The sequence below is a fragment of the Hyalella azteca genome, unplaced genomic scaffold, assembly GCF_000764305.2.
Source record: "Hyalella azteca isolate HAZT.00-mixed unplaced genomic scaffold, Hazt_2.0.2 contig5114, whole genome shotgun sequence".
In the NCBI taxonomy this organism is placed as follows: Eukaryota; Metazoa; Arthropoda; class Malacostraca; order Amphipoda; family Hyalellidae; genus Hyalella; species Hyalella azteca.
In genome coordinates this window covers 242,613-270,611 of record NW_025935314.1, presented here as the reverse complement: position 1 = coordinate 270,611, position 27,999 = coordinate 242,613, and the positions used below count along the sequence as shown (strand labels likewise).

The window sequence follows — 27,999 nt, the reverse complement described above, 5'->3', positions numbered from 1 at the left end:
TCATTTTACAGCACGCCCATGCTGGGCGTTTCGTGTGCGAGCCGTTCGTGGTCTGACACGTCAGGCTCGTATTTTCGTAACCTCTTCTCGTCTCGGAGTCACGACAAGCAGAAAGATAGCCTCATGCTCGTAGACTTCTCTAAGAACCACAAAAGTTACGACCACATCTCGAACTCCGACGACTCAAAAGATAAGAAGAGTCGCAGCATCGAACGTTTCAAACAAACGTTCGTCAAACATCGATCGAGCACTAAAGGCAAGAAGCGGGTCTCTGAAGGCGACGCGCAATCCATGTCAGCTAATCGCGGTGGTGGTATTGAAATTCCTGGTGGACATTCGGACTATTACCCGATGGACTTTAACCCAAGTCCACGCAGCAATAACAGCAATAATAGCAACACGAGCACTAATAGCGATGTTCCGCTCGCTGGCTACCTGGATTCTAATCAAAGTCCACGCAGCAACACGAGCATCAATAACGATGTACCTCCCGCTGGGTATCTAATCATGCGACCAGGTGCTAGTTTGTCTCAGTCTTCAACTTCTAGTGTTGATTATGTTGATATGTCTACAAAATCATCCCATGGAGTAAACCCAAGTTACGCTGGATCCACTGCTCCACCTGACGGCGGTTACTTAGAGATGACAGCAGGATGGAAACCTTCAGAACAGGTTTCGTCCATCTTAGGGTCTGGCGGCGATGGTTACGTAGACATGACGCAAGGTAGTACGGGTCTGAGTGTTAGTGCTGACTCATCTTCTTCGGGGTCATATGTTGTGAGGCCTAGAAAAATTTCAGCTTCCTTGTCCCTTAAATCGTCAATTGAATTGCCATCGCCGCAAGAAGAACCATCAGATATTGGCTATCTTCATGAGTTGGATAGCAAAAACGCTTCGAAACAAAATAAGAAAAATCGGAATAAATCCATTAAAGAAAACAGTAAGAGGAAGAAATCTGATCCTAGCGGTGGTGAGAGCATAGCAGAGTCTTTGAGAAACCGCGGTTCTAGTCACTTAGCTTCCATTTCTTCTTTCCTCACTCGAAAAAATTCGCAAAGTTCCTCAATGAAATCTCTTTCACCAACCGGAAGTCCGCTGCCGAAAGTCAGCCGTAATTCGAGCAGTCCTTTTCCAAGTCTCGGTCGGAGCAAAAGTAAAGAGGCGCGAGACTCGGCCATTCAAGCTGCTTCGCAGTCTCCGTCGTCGGGTCTCACGACAACCCCGGGTTCCCTGGGCCTCCTAACTAGCATGTCGTCGAGCAATTCTCAACTGTTGTCACCGATCAACTACTTCAGCTTCATGCAGAGCATGGACAACCCAAGTTTCCGGGATGACGACCCTTTAGAAAATGAAAATTACTCGACGCTGGATCCTTTGATGAATTCCGGCAGCGGAGGCGCGCCACGGAATCTCTTGAACCAGGATCTACATAGTCCATGTTTCGGTGATGGCAAATTTGGATGCCGATGTTATGATCTTCCTCCACCGTGCAGCTGTTATTGTGCCGATTCCCGCTACTTGTTCATGGGCTCATCCTGCGCTGGGTCCACGCATCAGCAGCTGAGGCCAGCTGGCGACTCGTCTCAATTTAAGAATAAATCGTCAGACCCTCTCAAAATGAACGTCAATTATTCTCGGGGAGACGTCGACCGTTCTACTACGTCGTTGTCATCTAACCCTCTCTTTACCGGTATTAGTCTAAGGAATAGTAGTTGTAATTGTTTTTGCAATAGACATCCGTGCTCTAGGTTACTGCCGAATGGAAAATTGCCGCAAGTCGACAATAGTATTCTTTCTTTCTTAAAGAATAACCAGTCACAGTCCGAGATGGGAAGACTTACAGAATCGTCCCTAGAAGAAGCCAAACCTGGTTCCTCAGAACGGAAAGATGCTCCGGACACCGCTAACTACGTTAACATGTGTCCGCCGGTCATGGAGCGCAAGAATTTAGTATTGCTTAACTTTAGCTCTAAAAGTGCGAGCGATAAACCGGCAGCACTTGCACCTGTAGAGGAGCGAAAAATTCTTAACACTGACCCTGTAAGTTCTGGGTCACCCATCACTTCTCCGTCTGAGTATCTTGATATGGACATCAGGAAAAACAATCGATTCTCGGCGTCTTCAAGCAGCAGTTGTTCGTGCGGTTCTTCGACTTGTGTTGACTCATCGCCTGAGTCACGTGAACGCAGCTCTTCTACGAGTACCTCGAATGTAGTGAAGAGGCCTGCTCTCCCTCAGGCTTTAGTTGGAATGCGTATGGAACCTTCGGTGCCTTTGGAGCAGCTTACTCTTAATGACGCGGCCGCTGAACCTCGCGATCGCAATGAATTTCCCGCGTTACAGATGGTTAGCGAAAAATGTGCGAGTAACCTCGTCTCTGCCTCGAAGCCTGGGGCTATTAACATCCCGTCCGCCGTAGCTAACGAAGTAGGTAATAGTTGCTGTGGTAGTTATGGAGAACGTTTCCGTAGCCATAGCGGGCCAGGAGCGCCTGAGAGTCACAATGGCAAAGATTCTGCAAGGCTAGATTCTTGTGAAGACGTCCCACGCAGGGGATCTGATGGGGAGACTAGGGCGCTCTCTGCCTGCTCGTCCCCCATGTCGTATTCTCCCCCAACTTCACCAAACCTCGCATCTTCTTCTAAGTCATCATTAAGCGAAGGTGGAATGTCTTCGGCTTCCTCCACGTGTACCGTAGTCAATGTAGGCCTTCGACTGCAGCAGCAACAGCAACACGCAAATCGAAAGTCTCACGGTTCAGGCTCAAGCACATCAACCAATACCGACTCGTGTTCGGGGACAGTTCCTAGTTCATTGAGCTCTAGTATAATTAATGTACCTTCAGTCATTCAAAAAATTACCAAACCCAAGTCCACCTCTCCTTCTGAGCCATCTGTATGCAGCACAGCTCGCCCACAATATGGCAGTACACATCCGGAGACGACTGCTGTACAGCGTCCAAAAGAAAATATAGTGTATGCTTCCCTTGACTTAACGCCTCCTAGACAAGCCGTTCACGGAGCTGAGGGCAATAAAAAACAACGTCATAGTTCCGGCCAGACATGCAGCTCTCCTGCGATGCCGAATTCTGATATGTCAACATCGTCTTCTAGTCTGAACGAATCGAGCACGAGTCTATCATCAGATCCAACCAAAGTGTCGGCCGCTGCTACCAAACTCGTTGCTACTTCGAGCAAAATAGCGAATGCAGCTTCGGAAGCAACTGCGGCGAACTACTCGGAAATTGACTTCAAGAAAAGCGAAAGCCTGCGAACTGCTTGCTTGGCTGCACGCGATGCTCTCAGACATTGACGTTAATTATAGCTCAGGATTTAGTATGCTAATTTAAGATTATTTATAAGAGTTGTTATGTAGGTTCCAGGCGCTTATCGCATGACCGTGGTAGCGCACGAAGGTTTACGACATTGTAGAATTTCTGTATTTTCATAAGAAAATGTTGAACAAATTGTTTAAAGCCTCGGCCATCAACAGAACTAAGGAACCTTGCGCTTAAGATTCCTTTTTAAGGGCTCTTGTCACCCTGCGGCGCTCTGGATTAAAATTACCTTCTATAAATAAATAGGAGTGAATATTGCCAAAGTCGTTTAAGCCTTCGTTCCATATTTCCAAATTATATATTTGTTATAGTTTTTCTTTCATTTGTATGTGAAAAGTATTTATGTGAAATCGTTTATCCCTTCGCGAATAATTAGTTATGGTAGCTATAAATTCAAAATAACCTTAACTATTACCAGGATGAGATGTTGTTGTGATATTGATAAATGTCTACGTAAAGATAAATTACTCCTACGAGGTCTGCATGATCAGGTTACTTGATACTACAATAGCTCGTCTAATGCTACAACAGCTCCTTTATTTGTGTTATAAAGAACAAGAATTTTTCAGTTTCATTGAAGAGAACCGCTTGCGCTTTGAGCACCTACATGGAGTATAGCTGGAACGCACTAGGCAAAGTCATTTATAAATTTTTATTGGTACATTAAAATTAATTTTTTTATGGTGCCCGATCGAGAGACAGGTTAAGAAAAGGTTTCTTTGGCATAACAATAATTTTTTTTATAAAGGTATTCTTACGGAAGTTTGAGTCTGCATCCCGGAATCTAAGTTTTTATTGTAGAAAAACTTTTGTTTACAATTGCATTTGATAACTGTATTGATAGTTCTATTGAACGAGATTTATTCTTCGAGATTTTATTAAAATTTAGGGTTATTGTTGCAGCTATTTTTGAAATTCGTATGCATGTCATTGAGTGTCTGTCCGTAGGCATTGGATGCGCTATTCATTTAAATTAATTAATGGCATAAATTGTCGAATAAGTCATTGTGTATTTTTTAGCGTTATTACGATGTACGATTTTACGTACCATTCAGAATTTTTATAGAAAGATTATTAATTCGGCGGAAGTGTGTAATTCTGAAAGTCATTTTATGAGAACGGCTGAATTCTACGGGATAACACATATGATTGGGAATTTGAATTGAATTTATTAAGAAATATGTTGAAACATTAAGACCTGATTTGTAATCATCTGACTGCAATTCTTATGTATTTATCAGAATATCAAGTATGAATTTTATTCTTATAGACAGCATCCGTATAGATAGCGATTTCTGACCTGATAGCAAAACAATACCATCTTATTTGACTACGTTAAGACCTCACAAATTTATACATAATTCTTGCATCTCGTCATAATTGTTCGCATTTTGACCCTCAATAACGGTTATTGTATTGTGAAATATCGTATTATAAAATTCTAAACCATGAAATCCACTGAGTAGCCATTATTCAGAACTTTGGGAACACATTCACCTGACACATGTCTTTATTCCACTTAATTTCTGAATATTTTTCTAATTGGCGACTTGAGATTCAACATCTTCATTGACCAGCTGATGGTTATTTAAAGTAATGTGAACGTTGTAAACACTGCTGCTTATTATCTATCTAATTAGTCTGACATATTAACATCCGATTGTCTTGAATTCTCAAGGAAAGATTGAAAACGTGGAAGTATCTGCTAATTCATGATCACACTAGGCAGAGTGGCAGGATTCTGGTAAATTACCTGACGTTAATTTCAGTTTCCAATTAATAATTGTTCATTGCGTGGTATTCCCTAATTATCTTAGGTTCGGTGTCGTATCGCCCATTGATTTTTTCAGGAAACATTGACGAAAAAAAATTATCAAATGACGAAAACGATTTTGAACAACTTTATGGTTTCACTAGCATTTTTAAATCTCCGCCTACTGATGATCGGTGGATTTATCTACTCTACTTACGAATAACTGAATATTGTGAATGTTTCAACATGTCCCTCCTATATTGATGTGCCCCTGTCCCGGCCACGGCAGCTTCCGCTTCTTCCTCTTCCCAGACGAAGGACAGGCGGTCGCTGCACATCGTGCATGTGCCTCCAAACATCAGACGAATACAGACCGTTATTACTCGCCCTGAAGCTCTTGCGTCTGCTTTAAAGAGCAGACGAATTTCTCGCCTGGAGGCTCTTGCGTCGGCTTTATAGAGCAGACGAATTTCGGGCCTGAAGGCTCTTGCGTTGACTTTAAAGAGCAGACGAATTTCTCGCCTGAAGGCTCTTGCGTCGGCTTCGAAGAGCAGACGAATTTCTCGTCTGTAGGTTCTTGCCTAAGTTGTTGGCTGGAAAGGAGGCACCGAAGTATAGCTTTACTTTGCTTCTGCTTACGACTGAGGCAAACTGTATCTGCTCAATGGCTCCTATGTTCCATATGTCATCTCTGGTCCTATTAATAACTCCTTAGGTTATGTCAGGCCGTCACCAGCGGCCTCGTATTGTTTAATATGCCAATAGCTTTATATGTGCGTTCGAGTGGTGGAGCTTGTGCTCTAAATGTAGGTTTATTTTGTTGGATTATCTTTTGTTTTAATCTTTTCAAACGATTTAATTTATTGTTACTGCTAACCATGCATGGCACTCTAAATTGTATTACTGACACGGTAGCAGTCATTTACTACGGAGAGGCTGTTTCTTTCTGAAAGAAAAAAAAAATATACGAAGAAAAAACATTTTTCTGAAAGAAACTTTTAGCAATCGCCATGAAGCTTCCTTGATAATGACTGTTACAGATTCAGTAATGAACCTTGGCCATAAGTTGTGTCGGCGAGCTACTGTTGCCACGAGGCGCGCGAGTTTGCTTGTGCGAAGAAATGGTGTGTATGTTTGGCTGAACAAATTACTTTTAACAGGCGCTGGTAACCGTTATGTTCACTCGATTCAAGTATTTTGGCTTTTTCCGTGATGTTATTCATGATTCTATTTTTGGGTAAGAATATCGCTAATATTTCGTCGTTTCCTTATCCACTCACAATTAGCGTATCCAGTACGAAAACGATAACATTGACTGGCTTCTTACAATGTGATAGGTAAAATTCTGAATAGCAGACTGTCTCTAAATTTAATAGAGTTATCTAGCTGATGTTTTGTATTTAATGAGCACGAACATTACTCATTTATTACCGGAATTTTAGCTGGTATACACTTGATTTCTGATGAAAGTACTGGAGTAACATTAACCATTCTAGCTTCATGAAAATGTTTTCTGCGCGAACGTAAGAACAATTTTTAATCATGTTTGTTCCTAATGAAGATAGTCAAGTCGAGAAGATGGATGATCACTTTAATAGATCTGAAGTAAACAAGTTTTCAAGCAAAAAAAAAAAATAGGCTGATAATTTACCTCCATAATGTCTCTCTGATCCAATCTTAGAATATGAATTGTATCGTAAATAACTGTCTTTTGGATCATTCGCAGATAGAAATGAAGTCTAAAAAATTAAAATTAAGCCAATTATTTAGTTTAGCACTCACAATCCGTCTCTTGCTTTTAACCTTACAACACCGACTACTAACATTTAGCTTATTTTAATCATATTAAAGACCAACAAAAATTTATATGTACAAATTCATATTCGCCTACCACGAATTTACCAATAGTAACAATCAACTACAGTAGAAATCTTACTACCAATGCCAGCTCAGCATTTTTTACATACATTTATATCACATGCTTGACGATAAAAAATCCAATTCTGACGTTAAATGAAGACAGAAATCTAGAGGTAAGTATTTAAATTTACTTTGAATTAATTCGGCATCAATGCTAAGAAAAATTTCAGACTTTTTCCAATTCTCTTGGCGTAAAAGTAACGTGAGAACTTCTTGACACATAAAATACGATTTGATTTGCTGCAAAATAACCTTAGGCAATTTTATATTTTAATAATTTTAAACCTGCAATTTCATCAGAGCACGAAGTCAACGCTTCCAATAGTTTGATCAAGCGTCACTAATATCATGTAGTAGTTACAGCTATTCATTACGACGAGTTCGTGATTCTAATAGTGGAGCTCAACACTGGCTAAAATCATGACAAGCACTAGCATCTAAAGTCAACTACAGCAATTCAGTTGCTGATTCACAATTCCAATGCGAATCAGCCACAATGAAGCGCTTCAATTTTAATTAAAGTGATCGACGAATTAATTAATTTAATTGACACATCGGCAAAGATAGTCGAATAAATTAATTTGTTGATGCGGTTCACCTCGTTTGCGGTTTTCTTCATTATAGTTGAGTCAATGTGAGTAAGTCGATCCTACAGAAAAATTCCGCAAACAAACAATTTTGTACGCAGGTTTTTCAAATATTAAGAATCGATAAGTTTGAAAATAAATAAAAATTCAATTCCTCGCATAATTGACGCACATATCAATTCGACGCGGGAAGTTGCGCATGGAATTTCAATTACGTCACGCTGATCAGGTGATCAAAAAATTCTCAAACGCTACTCTCTTTGTTTCCAAAATTTACACAAAGTAGACTTGAAGTTTAATTTTTTTTTGTCAAAATTGGTGCACTCGGCTCTTATGTAAAGCGCATAAAATTGAACGCTGATCTCATGATACGAAAACGCGACTTAAATCGGAACTGCAATTTGCTTCATGGCGGTCTAACTGAACATGAAACGAGAGAAATAAGCACTGCAGTATACATGCCTCCTTAAAAGCTAGTCTCACTGGCATGGGACTTACAACCCATCTAATAATCAACATTAAATGCAGGTTATAATCATAATTGCCCAGAAGCGAAAACTATTCGTAAATATTATAAAAGCACATCCTTAAAATAGCCTTATCAGTAATAGGCGGCCAAGTTGACTTTAAGTCGTTCTAGACTAAAAACCATTCTCTTTCAGAATAACCAGCTCAAGGAATCAAAGCTGAAATCCTATTAAATCATTTATGCGACTCCAAGAGCTTCAGTATTGGATCATAGACGAGTTGTCGCGCGATATCGGCGAAGAGGAAGTCTACGTGATTGAAGGTGGAGTGAGGTACTTTATAGTTCAGGACCACGTTCGGGAGACGACGTGCCGTTCTTGCAACATCCTGTGCGTGAAAAAATGAGAGATATATTGCTAATTTCTAATAATAATTTCTTCATACAGTAATGACTAACATTAATGCTCATTGAAAGCGGATTTGAAAATTTTTGCATTCTATCCTAGGTTTGCTCTGCAACGAGAGAAGACTCGACAGAGGCTCCTCTGCAAGGAACATTTGTTCCTTGCAGAAAACTTTTTTCGGATGCAGAAGAAATAAAACAAAAGAAGGTCCAGAAAAAATATTGCGTTTCCTCTCGACGTGACACTGAGAGTGCAAAATAACGACGATGGCGTAACTTACGATAGCGTAAGTAACCCAAGACAGGCGTAACGTTTTTTCTTAGACGTGTCAATAATAATTAATAACTCACGACAGACGTAACGTTTTTCCTCTAGACGTGACCGTAATAATTAATAACTCACGACAGACGTATTGTTTTTCCTCTAGACGTTATAATAATAATTAATAACTCACGACAGGCGTTACGATGATGTCGTTTTGTGACCACATGATGGCCACAGGACACGTGATCTTCTCCAGCGGGTAATGGGGTGGCATGAGTGTTCCGTAATGCCGGAGATTTTCTTCTGGGTTGCCAAAGTCGAACTTGCGGATGCCGTCTGTGAACATTAGGAAATATTAAGCTGCATTCCAACAAAACTCCAAGGCTAGTCTATATCTCGTGTTATTAATGTTATTAATGAACAGTTATTAATGTTTACCAGTTCCACAATGAATTTGAATTCCATTTGCAGCTCTTGATGTATTCGAATTGCAGCTCTTTTTGTCAATGATTACAACTATGAAATGAATTATTTACATCCATTCCTAATAGTAAATAAAGACTTTGATCAGCTAAAATTATTCCAAACATTAAATGATATCTACATAATTTAATGTGTTCCGAATTACCAGCTCCGATGATCTGGCCGATCTGAGCCATGAGCCTAAATGAGGTGCCCGCTGGTAGATTGGAGAGCATCGATGGCAGATACTCCTGAAGATAAATAATAATGCAGTAAGCTTTGTATTTTTTCTCTCCTAACAAATAATTAAATTTTAATATTTTCATGATAAGGAATAAGCCTTTCACCGGAGCTGAAAGTTCAATATTATTTACTCGAATATATACTACAGCTTTAATCGTTAATCTTATATGAGAAAAGTTCCTTGCTGGAGTTATTGAGAGTTAAAAAACAGATAATGAGATAAGCACATGAGGGTGCGAGTTATTGTATGTAATTTACTGTTGTGCACTGACAAACACTCGAACTTTCATGTTAGCTTGACGTAGCGAGCGACGCAACATCGTCAAATGATGGGCGTGGTCATGACGAAGCTGGCGACGGTCTAATAGTACGAAGCTGGCGACGGTCTAATAGGACGAAGCTGGCGACGGTCTAATAGTACGAAGCTGGCGACGGTCTAATAGTACGAAGCTGGCGACGGTCTAATAGTACGAAGTAGTATGATGCTGGCGACCGTCTAAAAGTAGAAGATAGCGACGGTCTAACTCTAACAGTACGAAGCTGGCGACGGTCTAACAGTACGAAGCTGGCGACGGTCTAATAATACGATGCTGGCGAGGGTCTAATAATACGAAGCTGGCGATGGTCTAATAGTACGAAGCTGGCGATGGTCTAATAGTACGAATCTGGCGACGGTCCAATGGAGACTAAACGCGACTGGGAAACGTCTTGAATAATGAAACACAGTATTTTATTCATGATAGCTTTCATGTCAATGGAGCTATAAGCGAAATTCACGACTCTTCCAGGTTGTCGAGTATCAATAAATATTCTCATTAAACCTCAAAACAACAATAATAAATAATAATTAGTGTGGATAAGGATTACAATAATTACTATCTATATTTGCCTTTTAAATATCATGATTAGGTACTTACGTTAGCCTTTTAAAGACCCTATTGATTGATATCTTTTTAATACCCCTTCAATGACTATCATGACTAAATACTCTCTTTCACCATTGAGGCCGCCATCAAACTATGGACGCGATCATAATGTCACGGAAACCGACTCAATCGAGGGCCTTGACATGCATCATTGCAGGAAAATTTATTATCCCACCCGATATACGTGTGCGCTATGAATCAAACCCGGAAATCTTTCAACACAAAAACTTCGTTTACATCAAATTCATTACATCACCACACGCATGATGTATCCGTAAATATTAAAAAAGTTAAAATTTCAACAAGTGGCACAGCAAGTTCCAGCACTATAGCTATTAATTATTTAAACAAAAGCCCATCGTCATGGAGGAAACGAAGCTTTCGCTCGTTCCTACAGCTCGCCATCAACGAGCTGCATTCATCGCCTCAACATCGGATCTCTCGTAAGTTTTCATCCAGTCATTGCCGAGTGGCATCAATAAATTATTGGTGAATGTTAAGCTCACGCACACACAGAAGAAGAAACCTATTGTGAAGTGAAGCAACATGGAAGTGAAGCAACCTATTGTGAGGGAATAATTTTTGCTCATCGGTATGAATGATGAATGCAGGGAGCATTTTTTTACTGAAATAAGTGATGTACACTCGATTAATATATATACATATAGAGTAGCGCATTTCTAGCGCTCAGTCACCGGCCACGAAGCCGCAATAAGCACCCAAAATTCACACATAACCATGCACGGACACCCACAACGTGGCAACCTCTACCACATAACACCCGGGATACAACGACATATCCCTCACCCAAGAACACCCGCTACACAAAAACACCCACCACACAACAGCACCCGCCACTTAAGAATCCCACCACTCACTACACACCACAAAAAACACCCACTATGCACCCACTACACGCCATCCACTACTCACCACCCACCAGACATTGCCCCCCATACAACAACACCCACTCGTCACCCGCCACCCACCATATCGTGCAGGCCGTTATTGCTGCCTGACATGGCGGGCACAACAACACCCCGCCACATAAAAACACCCACCATGCATCCAGTACACACCACCCATCACACAATAACACCCAACACCCACCCACCACCCGCCACCCACCATGTCGTGGAGGCCGTTATTGCTGCCTGACATGGCGGGCAAGAAGGCTGAGCAGATCCCAGCGAAGGGACTCGCGGGCTTACAGATGCGGCTCATCAAGCCACCTCGCCACGGCATCACCGTGCCAATCTCCCCGAAGCCGATGGCTTCCATCATTCTCTGTGGCATGTAATGATAATTCACCCATTTCATTTAAAAAATTTTTCTTCCCAGGTTAAATGAGCGGTTTTCCATAGCTGCCCAGATGCTTGCTTCGGCTAAGATTCAATGCTTTAATAGCGTAAATCAAAGTGCTGAATGAATATAATAAGTGAGACTATTAATCATTCAGCAATAGCCTGTTAAAATACGTCCATCACGAGACAGAAACATTCAGGTATCGATTGGTTATTGGCATGGAATTTACTGTACAGTGTGCAACCAACAGACAATGATGGTTTGAAAATTTTGAACCATCAATTGAATTGAAGTAAATAATTCCGCTGATGCTCATCCTTTCATGGTTGGACATAAATATTTTCCATCAGACTTGCTAATTTGAGGCAATATTTTGAACAATATTGTTCCACTAACAGCTCACAAGCAGTCCGCCATAAAGCTATGTACATTAAAACTTTGGCTCCTGTATGTACATAGTCGATCTCAAGCTTGAGACTTGTGAATAGATTAGTGGATTATATTGGTAATTTTAGTCAACATTTAACGACCCGTTGTACCTTCTAATACACCTTAATATACACCTAATAGAAGACATATGCATGCAGGATACAATTCCAAGGTTGATGGCTCCAATATATATGATTTGTCTACAAACCACGCTCTTCAACTCATCAATAATACTCACGTAAAATGTTTGTGCAGACTTGACCATGACTTTCAGGCCTCCTTGCATGTGATCTAAATAACCAGACGGGGCTAAGGCTATCATCAGGCGAATCTGAAACGTGCAATGTTCAATCCAGTAAACAAGATTATTACAGGTATCAACTTTCAACCAAAAGTAAACTTATTCAATAGAATCTACGAGTATACAGAAATAAAGACCCAGTTATACCGGAAATTAGGAATTTTATTTCCGTGGTATAACAAAGTTAATCATCTAGTTGAAAAAGCATATCATAGACTCGCTCACCATGTCAACGAAAATTTGCCAAGCTCACAGCGATATTTAATGCCTACAAGTTTAGTTGCGGTCTGTTTTCCTGCCACGTGCATTTCCACTTTCATTCGATTCTCTTTTAAATATATTTTGTTTTGAGAGAGCTTAATTCCATGATTTTTATGTGACACAAAGTTATGGGTAATTCGCAATTTTGTCTAACGACAGTAACTCTAATTAATTACCACGTCATTAGAAGTTAATATAAACGACGACGAAGAGTGTAACTTTTGACAATGTGGCTAAACAAATTTCTGGTTGCCTAATGCATAGCATATCACAAATTTGTTTTCCTAACGTATTAGATAAAGCCTGTCTCGCTCATTAGGCATTTGTCGCCAGCTTATGACAGCTGCAATATGGATAGCGTGAAATGATAAGCTATATAAGCGTCAGGGCAACGTGTTTTTTTAGTAGCATTGTTCTCTTCGACGCCTCTCAATTTTTGCTGCTTATATTGTGCCTGCACTTTTTATTAGGACCAAATTACCGTACAGGCTGGGTTACTGCAACCAAAATGCTGCCACGTAAATACTCCCTAATTTAATACTGCAAAAACCGATACATCTGATGAATCATAAACTGAGTTACACAGCTGCACTCACGGAGGATCATCAGAGTATTATAATGTTCATTACAAATACAAGACATGATCGCCTTGCCTACTAATTAACATAATCGCCTTGTCTGCTAAGTAACATAGTTGCCTTGCCTACTAAGTAACGTAATCACCCTGCCTTCTATAAGTAACGTAATCACCCTGCCTTCTATAAGTAACATAATCGCTTAGCCCACTAAGTAACATAATCACTTGGCCTACTAAGCAACGATCACTTGGCCTACTAAGCAACAATCACCTTGCTAAGGAAGTCCGGGTTTGTAGAGGAAGCCATGAAGAATGACATGGTGCCCAGAGAGTGGCCGATGTAGAAGAGGTCGTCGGACGCGGTGGTGGTGAGAACGTGCTGGATCATGGCAGGTAGATCGTAGCGAGCGAGGTCGTCTACGCTGTAGTGGTCAAATAAACATGCTGATAACGTCAGGTTGATGGTAGAATCAGTAGGTAATCCACGGTATAAAGATCGGAATGACGATGTTAACACCGTAATTCTGAAGTTAGATTCAGAGGATAATCCACGGTCTCCAGGTTAGGATAACTATGTTATTATCGTCAGATTGATGGTAGAATCAGTAGGTAATACTCGGTACAAAGATCGGAACAACGATGTTAACACTGTCATTTTGTAGTTAGATTCAGAGTACAATAAACGGTTTCCAGGTCAGGATAACTATGTTACTAGCGTCATGTTGATGCTAGATTCAGAGGATAATATACGCTTTAGAGATTGTAACGATTCTTACACCGTAAGGTTAAGAATAGCTACTGACGATAATTTGTCCTGCACGCGTCATAATAACGAATTAAATACCGTCATGCTGAATATTCGCCGATAAGACACATAGGCAATATTTTACGATGTAGAGGTTGCTATAACGACGTTAATACTGACATGAAGAGGTTATGATAACGACGTTAATACCGACATGTAGAGGTTATGATAACGACGTTAATACCGATATGTAGAGGGCAAATACGGAGAGAGGCTTTATTTGGATGTTGGGGCAGCGATGTGACAGTACGGTACTTAACATGCGTATCATTGAAAACAATTTTCGCTTGACTGCTAAGTTCGTTGCAACACATGCACCAACTTACACTTTTCGTTAAGATATCAACAGTTGCACCCCTGTTTTGCATAAAACGACTTTACCTTCACTATATAACTATAGAAATCGCCAAAGTTCTTTAAATAATATTTACTTCACTGTTGTGGACGTGACAATTTTGAGAAATATCACGACGCTCAGTTAATTAAAAGACAATCGTGTTTACAATTAGATCACCCTGTCACACGTATCATTTAATTTACACCGTAATTCAATGCCCATACACTGCAATAAAGACCTATAATGCTAGATTACACTGTCACACGTAGCATCTAATTTACACCGTAATTCAAGGCTCATACACTGCAATAGACATATAATGCCAGTAATAACCTTATAAATAATATCGAACTTATGACCATAATTGGTACAGGTACGTCCACATGCTTTTTTTACAATGATGGTTATAAATTAGTTTCCAAAAAAGTATTTAACAAGATAAATTTATTACAAACGATGATATTTATCGAATTTAGATTAAAATAAATTATCATTTGAAAATAAGTTTGCGATTTCTCACTAAAAGTCTACGGAATTTAAAACTAATATTTAGATACCTTGGTTTGAGCGAAGGAGACATTTCCGGCTGGAGCGAAAAAGATTAAAAATACAAAATAGTAACACAAATAAAAATATTTCAACTTTTTTCGCTGCAAATAAAATATTATATGTATTGTGTACGAAAAAAACGTAATACGATTTCTCACGTGAATTTCCAGAAATCGACGTTGCTTCGAGAGAGCGAGATGTGACCACGACTGTACTGGTTACCCCTGAAGTTGCCAAGCCATACGTCGTAGCCTGCGTCTGCTAGAATAAAGCCTGTACATATACAATGAAGATGAAATATTAGCGGCTTGAATGTGAACAAAAAATACGAATATGGACAGAACTAACTGAATGGAAACGGCTGACAGCTTCATTATAGTGACAAAAATAAAATACAATCGCCATTGAAATTATAGAATTAAATTTTATGATTGAGAAATTTGAAATGAATTTTGTTGAGGCTAATTTGTTCCACAGACCAGAGTGACAGTTTCTCTTGGCATTCACGTGGTTCTGATATTTAAAAATTCAGTCACACTGATTTCAGTGACTTGATTTTTACGAAAGCATTACTCGACATATGTAAAGTAATGAATATATATTTCAATTGGCTTTGACGATACTAATGTCTGCATAAAATTTAAATTTGTAAATTTATAACTAATGAAATTAATGAGTTCAGAAACTCGAGTTTAAAAACAGTAGATACTCTAAAGCCGTAAAAAAATGACGCACTACAAAGAAAACTCAGATTGCGAACATAAATTTAGAAAAATGAAAAATTTGTAAAGTGTTCGTGACCTAAAGCCTGGTTGTGGTCATTCAGAACGAAATCAGCAGAGGAGCACTGCAGACAGTGTTGGATGAAGACGACTTTCTTCTTGCCATTGCGGCCGGGCTTGAAATGCTTGTTTTCCTGGCCGCTGAAGCGACTGCCATTCTTGACGACATGGTCGTTTTCTATCTCATTGAGTCCGTCGTTGAATAAGTCATCGGGTGCATCAGCGTGGTTTTCGTTGAGCTTCGCGTTTCTAAAAGGTGCTGTTTGACGAGCAGGTCGGTCAATACCTAACGAGTTTCCTTTGGAAATGCAATTAGTTGAATTTTCGCAACAATTATCGGACTCGTAACAGATTCTTTTGGATAGCGGATCGAATGGGAAAAGTGTCTGAACTCTACCGAACCTGAGCATGGAAGGATTTGTACGTGTGGCGGAGTTTTCGCGTTTAGCGGGATTCCCACGCACTGTAGAATGATCTTTAGTGGCGGAATTTCCACGAGTAACCGAATTTTCAGGTGCCGGGTCTCTGGAAGAGGACGACCGTCGCTGACCTCCCGATCGCATGTCGGTAATGACAGGATCCAGTGGAGTGTGAGAACGCCGTCGAGGTCTCTGGTACGTATGGCGGGAGGGCCGCGGTCTGAGGGGAGGGGACTGCCCCACGTTCGGTCTCAAGGGACCGTTCAAACCACCACCATTGCGAGCCATACTCATTAGTGTGCGTGGGTCGAGAGTTCGAATCATTTGTCGTCTCTGGAACATGCTTTGTCGATCTTCTGATCTCTTGTATCGTTGTTTTCGGGTTGAAATATTTTTGGGCACAGTTCTGCGATTGACTCCTGAAACATCATGTGTACCTCTATTTTCCATTTGACCTTCATTCTGGCTTTGCAAATCTGTATCTCCATCTAACGTCGTTTGTCTTTCATTGTTACTGTAGTAATCAAACACCGAGCCAAATCCAAACTCGTCTCCCTTTTGAGGAAGTTTTTCCAAACCATCATGACTTTGGGCACGTAGCTCATCTTCCACCATATTGAAAAGCTCAGCGTCGCCATGTTCCAAGAAATTGAGAAGCCTCTCTTCCTCCAAGATCTTGAGGACCTCAAGAGGATCGTAAGTGAGGGACGCGTCTCGCTTGCTGCGTTGGCTTTGTCGGCGGTTCCTCCTCCTCTTCTTCTTAGGACTCATGTCCAGCATGCGGGGACCTGGGATGCGGTGTACCTCCAGGATGTAGCCGTCGTCGGTGGTTACGTGATGCACCTCCGCAGGATACCCGTGCGCCAGGATCAAACCGGGCTGGTGGAGCAAACAAAATTTAAACTTTTGGCACTGGATTCCTTCAACTTTAATCCAATAGTTACGGATTTATTAATGAGTTTTAGTGCTATTACTTAAATTGTGTAAATGTTTGGTAACGAGAATTATCAAGGATAATTAAAAGCGATTAAACGGGTCCTTCATAGTGGCCTGAAATGCTTAAAGAGCAAATTTTGATGAAACAGCAGGCCGTGGTGCAAAGTTGTAATGAAATATTTTAATTTAGATGGTGCGAAATTAAAATGGAACCAAGTAAAATTGCCCTCACACCCTCACAAATTACCCTGGATTCTTAAAATCTAGAATATTTAAATAATCCGAAGAAGTACTTCAGTAAATTGCCGTCAAATTGTGTAAAGCTGTTTATTCGATATCAATTAACAATATTGTATCGTTTAATATTCAGTCCAATTGAAAAAATGCAGTATGCATACAAGGGTTGATTTACAAAATAGTAATAATGTTAATAATTCTGACGTTCCGATGCCTTCGCAGTCTGCTGCCTCCTTATCTCACGGAATGTCTGCAGCGCGTGTCGGCTCTGCCCTCTAAAAGACGACCACATTCGTCATCAACAGCGGACCTCGTCATACCATCTACGCGTCTATCTACCGTCGGCGACAGCTAGAGAGTTCCTGGGGCCATACTTTCAATATTCGCTAAGTGAACGCAAGTATTTACGCTCTATTTTCTTGTCTATGATTGGTGGATTTTGCTTGAAATGTCGTCAATGATTGGCTGATGAACTTACGATCTCTAAACTTTTTTGAAAGTATATGGGCCCTGGTCGCCGCCGCCAGAACCTGGAACAGTCTGCCGGCTTCCGTAAAATCGGCTCCTTTGTTGCAGGTGTTTCGTCGACGCCTTAAGTCTAGTTAAAGTTCTCGTGTATATTTATTTTTCGCTTGCTATTAAATGAATTAAACTTGAGTGTACGTGACCTCGAAGTTCTTTTGAACCAGACGCCACGATAACTGCTTCGCAGAATAATAATAATAATAATAGTAATAGTCAGTATAAAAAATCCGCAACCTCCTCCTCCAAAAAACCAGCCCGCGGAAGTAGTATTTAAGAAAATCACGAATCATAGCTTATGGGGCACATAATTATTGGGAAATAACTTCAACCTTGAGAACGAGGCATAGAGTTTAGGGAATTGTTAGAAAAAAGTAATAACTCTGGTCTCCACCTGGAGCCAACAAAAATTAGAAACAAAAAGTTGAGATGTGAGAACATTTAGTAAATCAATTCCCATGCAGGCAAGTTTCCTCAAGGTTACATTTCTTAGCTTAAGAGCTCTAAACGAAGCATGGTTGTGACGAACTGAGTCTAATATATCAATGAATAGCCATATTCAGCATGTCTCTTCTTGTACCTCGTATATTACCTTTCTCTCTATTGTTCTCTACCTGTAATTATTATTTACAATTTTTAAAAATCATAGGACTTTTTTCATGGAGTCGGATCAAAAATGTAATGTCTTCAAAAATATATGTAAGTACGTCGAACTCGTTGTAAAATTCCGAGTGGGCACTGAATTTATCGAGTCATAATTAATTCGAGTCATCGAGTCAATTCGTATCGAGTCATCACTAATTTTAATTTATAATTATAAATTAAATTTATAATTCAATTAATTTAATAATTTATTTGTAATATTTAATTTAAATTCATCATTTAATTTTAATTTTTCTCATAATTTCATAATCATGATTTTTACTGATCATAGAAGTCGGGGTCATAATCATAGTGAGAATTGTTCCATCCAAAAATTAGGGGAATTTATTTTTTGTGCGGCTCAATTATTCCCGTTAATCAGCAGGCCCAGGCCTCTATCAAATTTTTTATTCACATTTGTATAAATGAACCCAGTTATCTAGGAATCTGGCTTTATGCGCTGTCTTACAATTAACCGCCACTTCTCAAACATTTTCCCATTTTGGAACATATTTGACCAACCTTGTTTTAATAAGATACAGTCAATGTTAGCGTATCAATACACAGGGGACCTACAGTCTAAGTGTAATCAAAATTTCAATGAACTTACAACTTTCAAAATTACTTGATCACGTGTTAAGTCCAACTTAAAAACAACTTTTTTTCATTTTGAGATCGTCTTAATTTCACAGCCACACACGCACTTCGACCCATGTAAATATTTGTGAGCGCAACCACACATCAACTAATAACTAATTCCACACTTTAAATTTTACTTCAGCTTAACTAATTACAGTAAAAGTTACATTTCGTGTGAAACTACACAAACACAGGTCAGGTTACCGCAACTTCAGCGTAATTCAATATTAACCATAAATGAAATAGTTTACGTTGAAAAAATAACAATCGTTAGATTGACCAAAAAACACAAGTTTCCCTACAATATTTCTAAGTATTCAGTTAGTCAGTTACGGACATAAAATTTAATTTTCCGCAATAAGTAACCAAATTTCTGGTATAAACCTCGTCATTCTTTGAGTGTTTTGTTTTTATTGATGAATTTCATTTTACACTGCCTCTGTTCATTTCTATTCTTTTATTGAATCGATTTCATAAAGTAACAGATATCAAGGTCTGTTTTCCGATTAAAATACCGATGATATAAAATTCGTAACAGGGACATGAGGAGCTTGGGAGCAAAAACAGATCCAAAATTACTACACTACCCATATTTCAAAATGCCGCAGTAAAAAAGGTACAGTTTTTTTCACTCAATGCTTTTTTTTCACCACATAACTGGATTGAGGCTAGCGGTGACGTGCAACCTTTTGACTATTAAATACGCAATCGTTTTTTTGCATTCATGCTCTTGGCAAATCGATTGCCACCAAGCCCTACAATACCTGCATCTAAATAACACATTCATATTACACAAAAATCTTGCCTTTTACTTCCGTGAAGGCTCCAAAATGAAGATGCCCACTTGGCCAATAAAAAAAATAATAATACGGATGTAACAAGTTAATTCCCGGCAAAATACCTAAAAGAACCACATAATCGATACCGGCATTAGTGAGCGTCAGGGAGCCTAATGGCTGCAGGGAATATGGCTTCAGTTTTTGCCTATCACATTGCACAAGCCTGGCTTAAATTGAAGGTCAAATAAGTCAGGGGAATAGGGTGGAATTGCGTCCATTATTCTGCACTTCCTGCAGTATTATTTTGGAACAGTATTCATAACTCTATTCAAATGTTCAATAGATAACGATGGTTACAAAATTTTAGGAGTTGAAAATGATACTGAATAAATGATACTGAATAATGTTGAACATAATTTTACGCAAAAAAATGCTGTTTTCAGTAAATAAATGCAAATTACTAAACTGAAACACTCGCGGGACGCAGAATTCTTTTACATTCGGCGTGAATTTTATAAACTCCCTTTATGCAATAGCGCTTTGGTTAATATGGGCTAAAATAAAAGCGTAGAACGACGCACAGACGCGTAATATGCATTGATGTCATGATCATGAATAAAATCGTGGATGAATTAAGATCGAAGCCAAACAATGATGTCCTCTACACGTTTAAAGGTGATCACAACAGACTTGGATTTTGCGCGGTTAGATAGTTAAAAACATGTTATCATGCATGATAAACGCATATAGCTTCGCATGCATCAAGGTCCTGTTGAACAAATCAAGCAGTCATGACAGGTTAGATGTCACCTTAAGTCTACAAATGCAGCCACTTGGAAGGCATGTCGTACATCAACAGCTATTGTTGTCCTCGCTCCTCCTGCTCATCAATCTTGCATGTTTTCATTACACAAGGTGGCCCATGACAGGCTTGTTCTAGTCAGAGTCGACATCGTTTTACTGCTTAGTTGGATGCTCTTGTCATTCTTAGTACGCCTTATTAATTATCATGATGGATACACTAGCTCGGACTATCTCTGATAATCTTATATATTGATGACGAGCACGAAGAACACGTACGAATAACTGTAAAACAAATAAGACTGACCAAAGACAAATAAAGTGTTTACGACGGACGTGAAACCCTCCCCCATCCAAAAAACGCTTCTCTAACTAAAGAAAAAAACTTCGTTTTCTCACGACGTATCAAGACACAGTTTGTCGGTTTCTTGACCATACCCAAAAAAGTTAACAATTTTGTTTACTCAGACTACACACAAGCCTGGTCTTTTGACTGCCATGCCGGTGCATTAATCACGTTTAGTCGCAAGTTCTGGTACTTAATGTCATTCGATTTTTTCAGTGCAGCTAAGGAAGGGCAATTCAAGGTCATCTTGAGGTTTTCACGGTCATGCTTACCAATCATGAATGGGCTTCTTACGTCATTGTAAGGCAATGCAGCGATGATCAATAACAAACGCGCCTTTAGCAACCATTCATTATTCGAAGTTATACAGATGGAGATATCCGATGGCAACTCGATGTGATTTGTGAAGCATTCGAGCTTTCAAGGTCAAGGTCATTTGAGCTATCAAGGTCTTGCACTTGAAAATTGTTATTGAAGATTTAGTTGCTCCAGCACAACCGATTGTTAGGAGCCAGATATCACAAAACAACATACAAATAATGTTATTTTCTTAATCGAATATAAAACCATTTCCTCTAAATAAACACACTTTGACGTTTTGCCATCTTTAGAAAACTGTGTTAGCCATCTTTAGTAACACGCTTATTTAATACATATATCATTACTTTTTTATTTTAATATTCTCAATGAGAGACCTCGAAAACGGCCGGGAATGACACGTTCCCTAATTCCTCTCATAAATACAATTACTGAAATACTTTTTAGAAGCTGTTGAGTCACAGACTTTACAAATATTGAATAGAATTAAAATTTTAATGAATATTAACATAACTTTAAAAACGAATTATCCACATGAGACTGAGCCAATCACAGTTAAAGTTCAAGATCGAGTTGAGGTTATTGACATTTTAAACTGCGTGCTACGTACAGGTGACTCCTGAATTATTGATGATTGGTCAACACTGACGCAGCGATCAATTTTAATCAGGATAGCACCCACTAACCTTCATCCACTGTGAACATGAACGCCAAAATAAAACACAAACACTCTGCTTTTAGCGTCAATTTTGTCTTTGTCTCTTAGCGTCATTTTAGTCCATGTCGGTTTGTTAATCATACAGCGATTTTTTTTTTAAATATTTTAGAAATTTGAAACTTGAAGCTTTTGTCACTAATATCTCCATTGAAATGAAAATTGAGTGATCGAATATAAAACCAAATACTTAATATATAAAAAATATATCAAGTATTTGATGATTAAAAATTCTTAAAAATTGTTCAACAGCAGTTTAAATAATTATCGATCGATAAAATCCAAGACAATATTTTGTCAATTTATCGTCGGAACGTCAATGTTAACTTATCGTACTTAATTTTAAATCATGTCATGAACGTAATAATATTGATAATTACACACGGTAGAAGACGGATGGACAGGCAATTCAATTCGATACGGCATCGTCACGGTAGAATTGCATGGTGCTGTCCAAAACGCGAAATGGTACACAACGATGTACATTAACATCACAATAGACGGACATCAGCATAACAAATGACGTATCTAATCATAATAAATGAGGACAACTACAACATGAAAGGACTTTAACATCGCCAGGAAGTTTGAAGTTTCTCTTTGAAATAGCCCAGGCGTACGTGAGCAAAATTCAAAACAACGTACGGGCGCAGGCGTGAGCTTTCTCTGGTTATGCATATTAACGGGATGTAGCGGCACGGCCTGCATGGCGCAATGAACACAGAGAATGCATGAATAATGAAGAATTTTGTACTTATTATGGGTAGCTGAACACAATTAATTTACTTCGGACTTTCTTTAGCGTGTTGCAACTTACGGAGGCAAACACTGAATTTATGCAGAATGCATTTCACCCAAAGTTTAACTCGTAACCTTCAATCTTTTAGCGATTCGTAATGGCAGATTATTTTAAATTTAACAACTCTTTAGAAGTTGTCGCTTAAAAGAAGCTAGGAATCTTTGTGAGCACAGTTCCTAGGAAAAAATTAGTAAATTTTGTTTTAATATATAATAATAAATAAATTATTATATATTGTATTATAAAATATTATAATGCAATATAATATAATAATATATCTCAACTGAAGAATTACGCCATTTTGGCCTGTAGCCTATTCTTATCCACCATGCTCCGAACCCCCAACTCGCTGCTCGAATCTTGGTGATTTTAACCACTCATTTACCAAAGCTATCAATTTTAGGTAATTCCTTATAGAATTCGTAATCCACTCTTAATTGCGAATAAAATAATTAGTCTATTGAAAATGTTGTGGAGAGTATTCAATTCATGTATTTCACATTAAAAGTCATTGAAGGGTAAATAAGTCGAAATATTTTACTTGTACATGCTGGAGATGGTGCAAGAATGTAATTATGACCTCTTAAAGATATTTTGTCAAGTTATTAAACAGTAAATAACTATGAGAATAAAATTATGACAATATTACTGAGATTATAAATTTGTTCAAATAAATGATGTAAAGATGTAAGGTTAAGATAATAACATCAATATTTAGATATGACCTCTCAAAATCAGAAAACGTACACTCACCATGGACATGGATTGAGGAACAACAGGCATGCCTCGCGCATCCCGTTTCTGACGCGCCGCTGACCCAGGTTCCCGAGACTTCTGAATGTTTGGCTCCTCGTTTGTGGTCTGAATGCGTGATATCTTCTTTTGTAGGACATTTTCTTCCTCTGTGACTCTTTCGTTCGTTAGTTTGTGATTTTTCTCGGCTTGTTCCTCATCAAGCTCAACTCCGGTACGTTTTTCTTCTAACGTATGGTATCCCTTCTTTCTGAAATCACTTTCTTGGTATCGACTTTTGCTCACCTCTTCACGGTCTTGTTCAAAGCTGACCTTAGCATCTGAGTCTCGCCGCAAATCATCAAAGTTTGGAGTTCCGGGAGCAAATCTATGGTTTTCGCTGATATCATCACCATTAGGGAGCGTTAACTGCTTATTCATTTCAAAAACACTCGTCCCGTCACTAAGTACCGTCACCTCAACGCCGGTATTTTCTTGGATGCTCTTACCATCCTGGAGTTGGCCCTGACCGTGACCATACAGAGGATGGCCATGATCCCTGTGCTGACTGCACGCATGATCTTGTTTGTCCAGGACATCGGCGTTTGCAAAAGAAGGGTCCAAAGCAAACACCAAGTGCATTTGCAGCAACAAAGACATGAGTAAACACCAAGCCCAGCTGACCTTAGAAGGATTTTTGGGGGTGGTAGAAAAGGGAGGTTGATGAGTGACACACGCAGGAGCATTAGGTTCCGAAGAGCATTGGAGTCTTCGATCGATAGTTGAGTTGAAGCCAATTCCATGCAATTGTTCATGAAAATTCGAAGACACAGTATCTACGCACGACAATGGATACCGACTCGGTACTTGTTCAGATACTCTGGAGCATAGTAGCTTTTGATCAGGATTTGAACTAATTTCAACGGAGGGTGACTGAATTCGAAAAGGCGAATTTGAATTGAAACAAAACCCTTCTCTGTTTGCAAGGCTTGATTCTCTGAAGAAAGGCTGCCTAGGACCTTGTGGAGAATCGTATCCTATGTTGCAGGATACTTGGCGATTCATGATACAGCTGGATCCTAAGAAGTCGGACACTTTTCCATGAATATGCGATTGGTAAGATTGCCTTGACTTGTCAAGTATCAGGGGCTCGTTCCAAGAAGTCGAAGCGGTCCTAAAAGGACGACGAATGACCGACATTTTCAAATAGGTTTTTCAAACAAATGATGTGATTTTCCGAGTTTCTTTTATAGATCAGAATCTATACACAATGGGCATGTAAGGATGGTCAGGAGGAATTTTGGCCATGACCCAGATTGGAAAAATAGCTGGTATCATAGGAAAATGTTTTAGTTCAAGTCGATTACTGAACACTAAGTCTATCAGCCTTCGTCACTGCATACACAAGATCTGGGAACAAAGCCATTAAAAGTCCTGTTATGTTCTGAACAAAACAGTTAGTCAAACTCGTTAGGGAGGCGATGAATCTATGAAATTTTACCCTGTTGAAAAAAAAGTAATCAACCATACATGCAGAAGAAACAACAGACATAAATAACATGGCTAAATCTCCAGATCTGCAGCGCAAGCATAAAAAATATTGAAACTCATACGTTTGTCAATTTTTGAACTAGACTGTTCAGCATTTAAAATAGATTTAATACCGTTTATATACAATTATCTATGTTCACAGATCGTACCGTTTTTATTATTCCCGTCAATAATACATGCTAACAAGACGAGGCTAGTGAAAAGCGAGTTGCGAAAGCACGTGCAATAATTTTCGGAGAGACTTGCATCATCGATTGTGAATAAAAGTTATGATCTAAATAGCCGTACCACTACTCTCTACGAAATATCATTGATTCAGGAATGCATTCGCAGGAAGATTTCGCCTCATAAATCGTTAGGTAAAAGTTTCTGGCGCAACATTTATCACAAAGACGTACCCAGAATACTATGCTGATTAGGTTCCCAGGTTCCTGAAGCATTAATTAAGCATTGCTTATAGAAGTAAAAATGTTCTTATTTGGATCCTTTTTGAATTCCCAAATTAATACCAACACAAGGACTACTAATAGGCTAATATATACGAGCAAAAAAAAAAACGTTAATTGAACTTTGTCGTGTTGTACTCCAAATACGATAATTTGATTAAAATTGCGATCACTTTTCAAAGTTAGACAGCAGTGATAATCATTTAAACAAACGTAGTCATTGTATTAAACGCGAATCCAATCGTGATACACTCATTGGCCCTCCACGAACGCGCTATAACTTTCAACACGTGGTCAGTCAACGAGGCATAGAAAGTTTATTGCGGTCAAAAAAACATGGCCCTCAGAAAAAAAACACGGCCCTCGAGTTCCTCAGAGAAGTAATCGCGATGTCTTCAACACGTCGCGTTTCTTAGCTCGAACCACAAGAGTTTTTCCGCAGCATGAGAGCAACATCACAGTAATTCACTTTGCAGTTTAGTGGTTTTTCTACGTTGAGAATGCTTTCTCTTTTCCTTCAAGGAAGGAATCGTGTATTGATTAGTTCGTGGCTAACGAGCTTATACGAGAGCTTCCTCATAGCATGAGGATATTCTATACGCTCGACTATTTTTACTAACATATGCTAATGCTTAGATAACTGATTGTCGTTGAGTTCAACTTGGGACCTTGAACAGCGGTAACGCAGTGTCGGGTTCACAGGGTACGAAAAATTGGCGGAGAAATGGTGAAACCGCCACATATTGACCCTCTACGCTCATCAAGCACTAATGACTTACACCTGCAACACAATCACAAGCATCACATTAACCAACACCCGCAACACAATCACAAGCATCACATTAACCAACACCCGCAACACAATCACAAGCATCACATTAACCAACACCAGCAACACAATCACAAGCATCACATTAACCAACACAAGCAACACAATCACAAGCATCACATTAACCAACACCCGCAACACAATCACCAGCATCACATTAACCAACACCTGCAACACAATAACCTACCCCTACCTCACAATGACCAACTCAAAACAATGGGCAATGATACGCAATCAAAACTCATTCAATCAGGCTGCAAGCGAGGCGCAACGAGTGCATTATCTGCGGTATTGTAACAGCAAAATGCGGTCTGGGTATGGAATAACATTTAGTCTCTAGCAATATACTATGTAACGACAGTTACTGTACACACCACCTTTATTTGAAGAACCGATGCCAGACATCAAAGTAGGCAACTGCACTTAGCAAATCGTTCATTTATGGAAAAAGGCGCTATTGTGCTCGTCATGTCCGTCCGTCTGTCCGTTTGTCCGTGACTTCACGTTTTTGTCGACGATAAAATGCGCTCTCCGTCACTCACAGCAGTGAATACTGATCTAATTATTGTGATGTTTGCCGCGTTTCGGACAGCCTCGCGCAATTCCACCGTGACGCAGTCGATCATGTCGCACTCGAACAGTTGAATGGGTCAAATTGTGCAAATAATGACACACTTACTACATGTTACACCGATACGTCCTTTTGATGGCAAAACTGGGTCAGGATGGCCCACACCGGAGCAAAAGTGCATAGTTATTTGTAGTCTCTCTCTCAACGTCTTTGAATTTGTTTGAGTGTAAGCATGGTGTGTCCAATTCCTGGAATGACGCGCGGAAGTCATGTTAGAGAACGTGTTTCAGTATCTAACGAAACAAGCGGTCGAAGAAATAAGTTGATTCTTCACATAATTATTTATTCTGAAAATACTTCAGTAAAATTCTAAAGTCATGTGCTTATGTACAGTGGGGGGAAATAAATATTCGTACACTTGAAAAATCGTATTTTAATGTATGTAAGTACACAAACTTAACAGGAAAAATGATTTAAATTATGTATAGAGACGCATAGTATTCAAAAATACTATCAAAAGAAATTAAATCTCAATGCAACAAAAAACAATGCAACATGTTCACTTTTCGAGTGAAAAAAGTATTCGTACAAAACAATAAATCCGCATTATTTTAATTTAATACTTCTAGTACATTCTGGAATGTTCTGGTGTGAAATATTAGTCAAAAGTTGTTTTGTACGAATACTTTTTGACCCGAAGAAGTTAACATGTTGCATTAATTTTTGTTGCATTGAGATTTAATTTCTATTGATGCTATTTTTGAATACAATGCGCCTCTGTACATAATATAAATCACTTCTCCTGTTCAGTTTGTGTACTTACATACATTAAAATACGATTTTTCAAGTGTACGAATATTTATTTCCCCCCACTGTAGATTTCGTGATTTAAATATGAACGTGATCAATGGACTAGACATTAAAAACATTTTTAGGACTCATAAAATCTGCTTGTTTTCCTCACTATCAGTGCAGGAATAAAAATTTTACAGAAGAAAAGTCAACTG

General features: G+C 39.1%; 2 protein-coding genes across 3 annotated transcripts in view; one reads left to right on the top strand and one right to left on the bottom strand.

Annotated features, from left to right (window-relative positions):
- Positions 1–6,345, top strand: part of LOC108675471 (serine-rich adhesin for platelets) — a 53,064-nt gene extending 46,719 nt beyond the window's left edge. For both annotated transcript variants that reach the window (XM_018163494.2, XM_047880274.1), the window contains one exon: positions 12–6,345. In XM_018163494.2, coding sequence (XP_018018983.1) covers positions 12–3,312 — 3,301 coding nt within the window. In that variant the 3' untranslated portion in view covers positions 3,313–6,345. The remainder of the gene's footprint in view (positions 1–11) is intronic.
- Positions 6,341–25,095, bottom strand: LOC108675486. Its single transcript, XM_018163509.2, has 9 exons — positions 23,617–25,095; positions 15,730–17,008; positions 15,087–15,201; positions 13,509–13,659; positions 12,337–12,429; positions 11,493–11,651; positions 9,362–9,446; positions 8,924–9,069; positions 6,341–8,452 (listed from the first exon to the last, which is right to left on the bottom strand). Exons 1-9 carry the CDS (start codon positions 24,793–24,795, stop codon positions 8,300–8,302), a joined length of 3,360 nt encoding a protein of 1,119 aa, XP_018018998.1. The 5' UTR covers positions 24,796–25,095; the 3' UTR covers positions 6,341–8,299.
- Between the last annotated feature and the right edge of the window lie 2,904 nt (positions 25,096–27,999).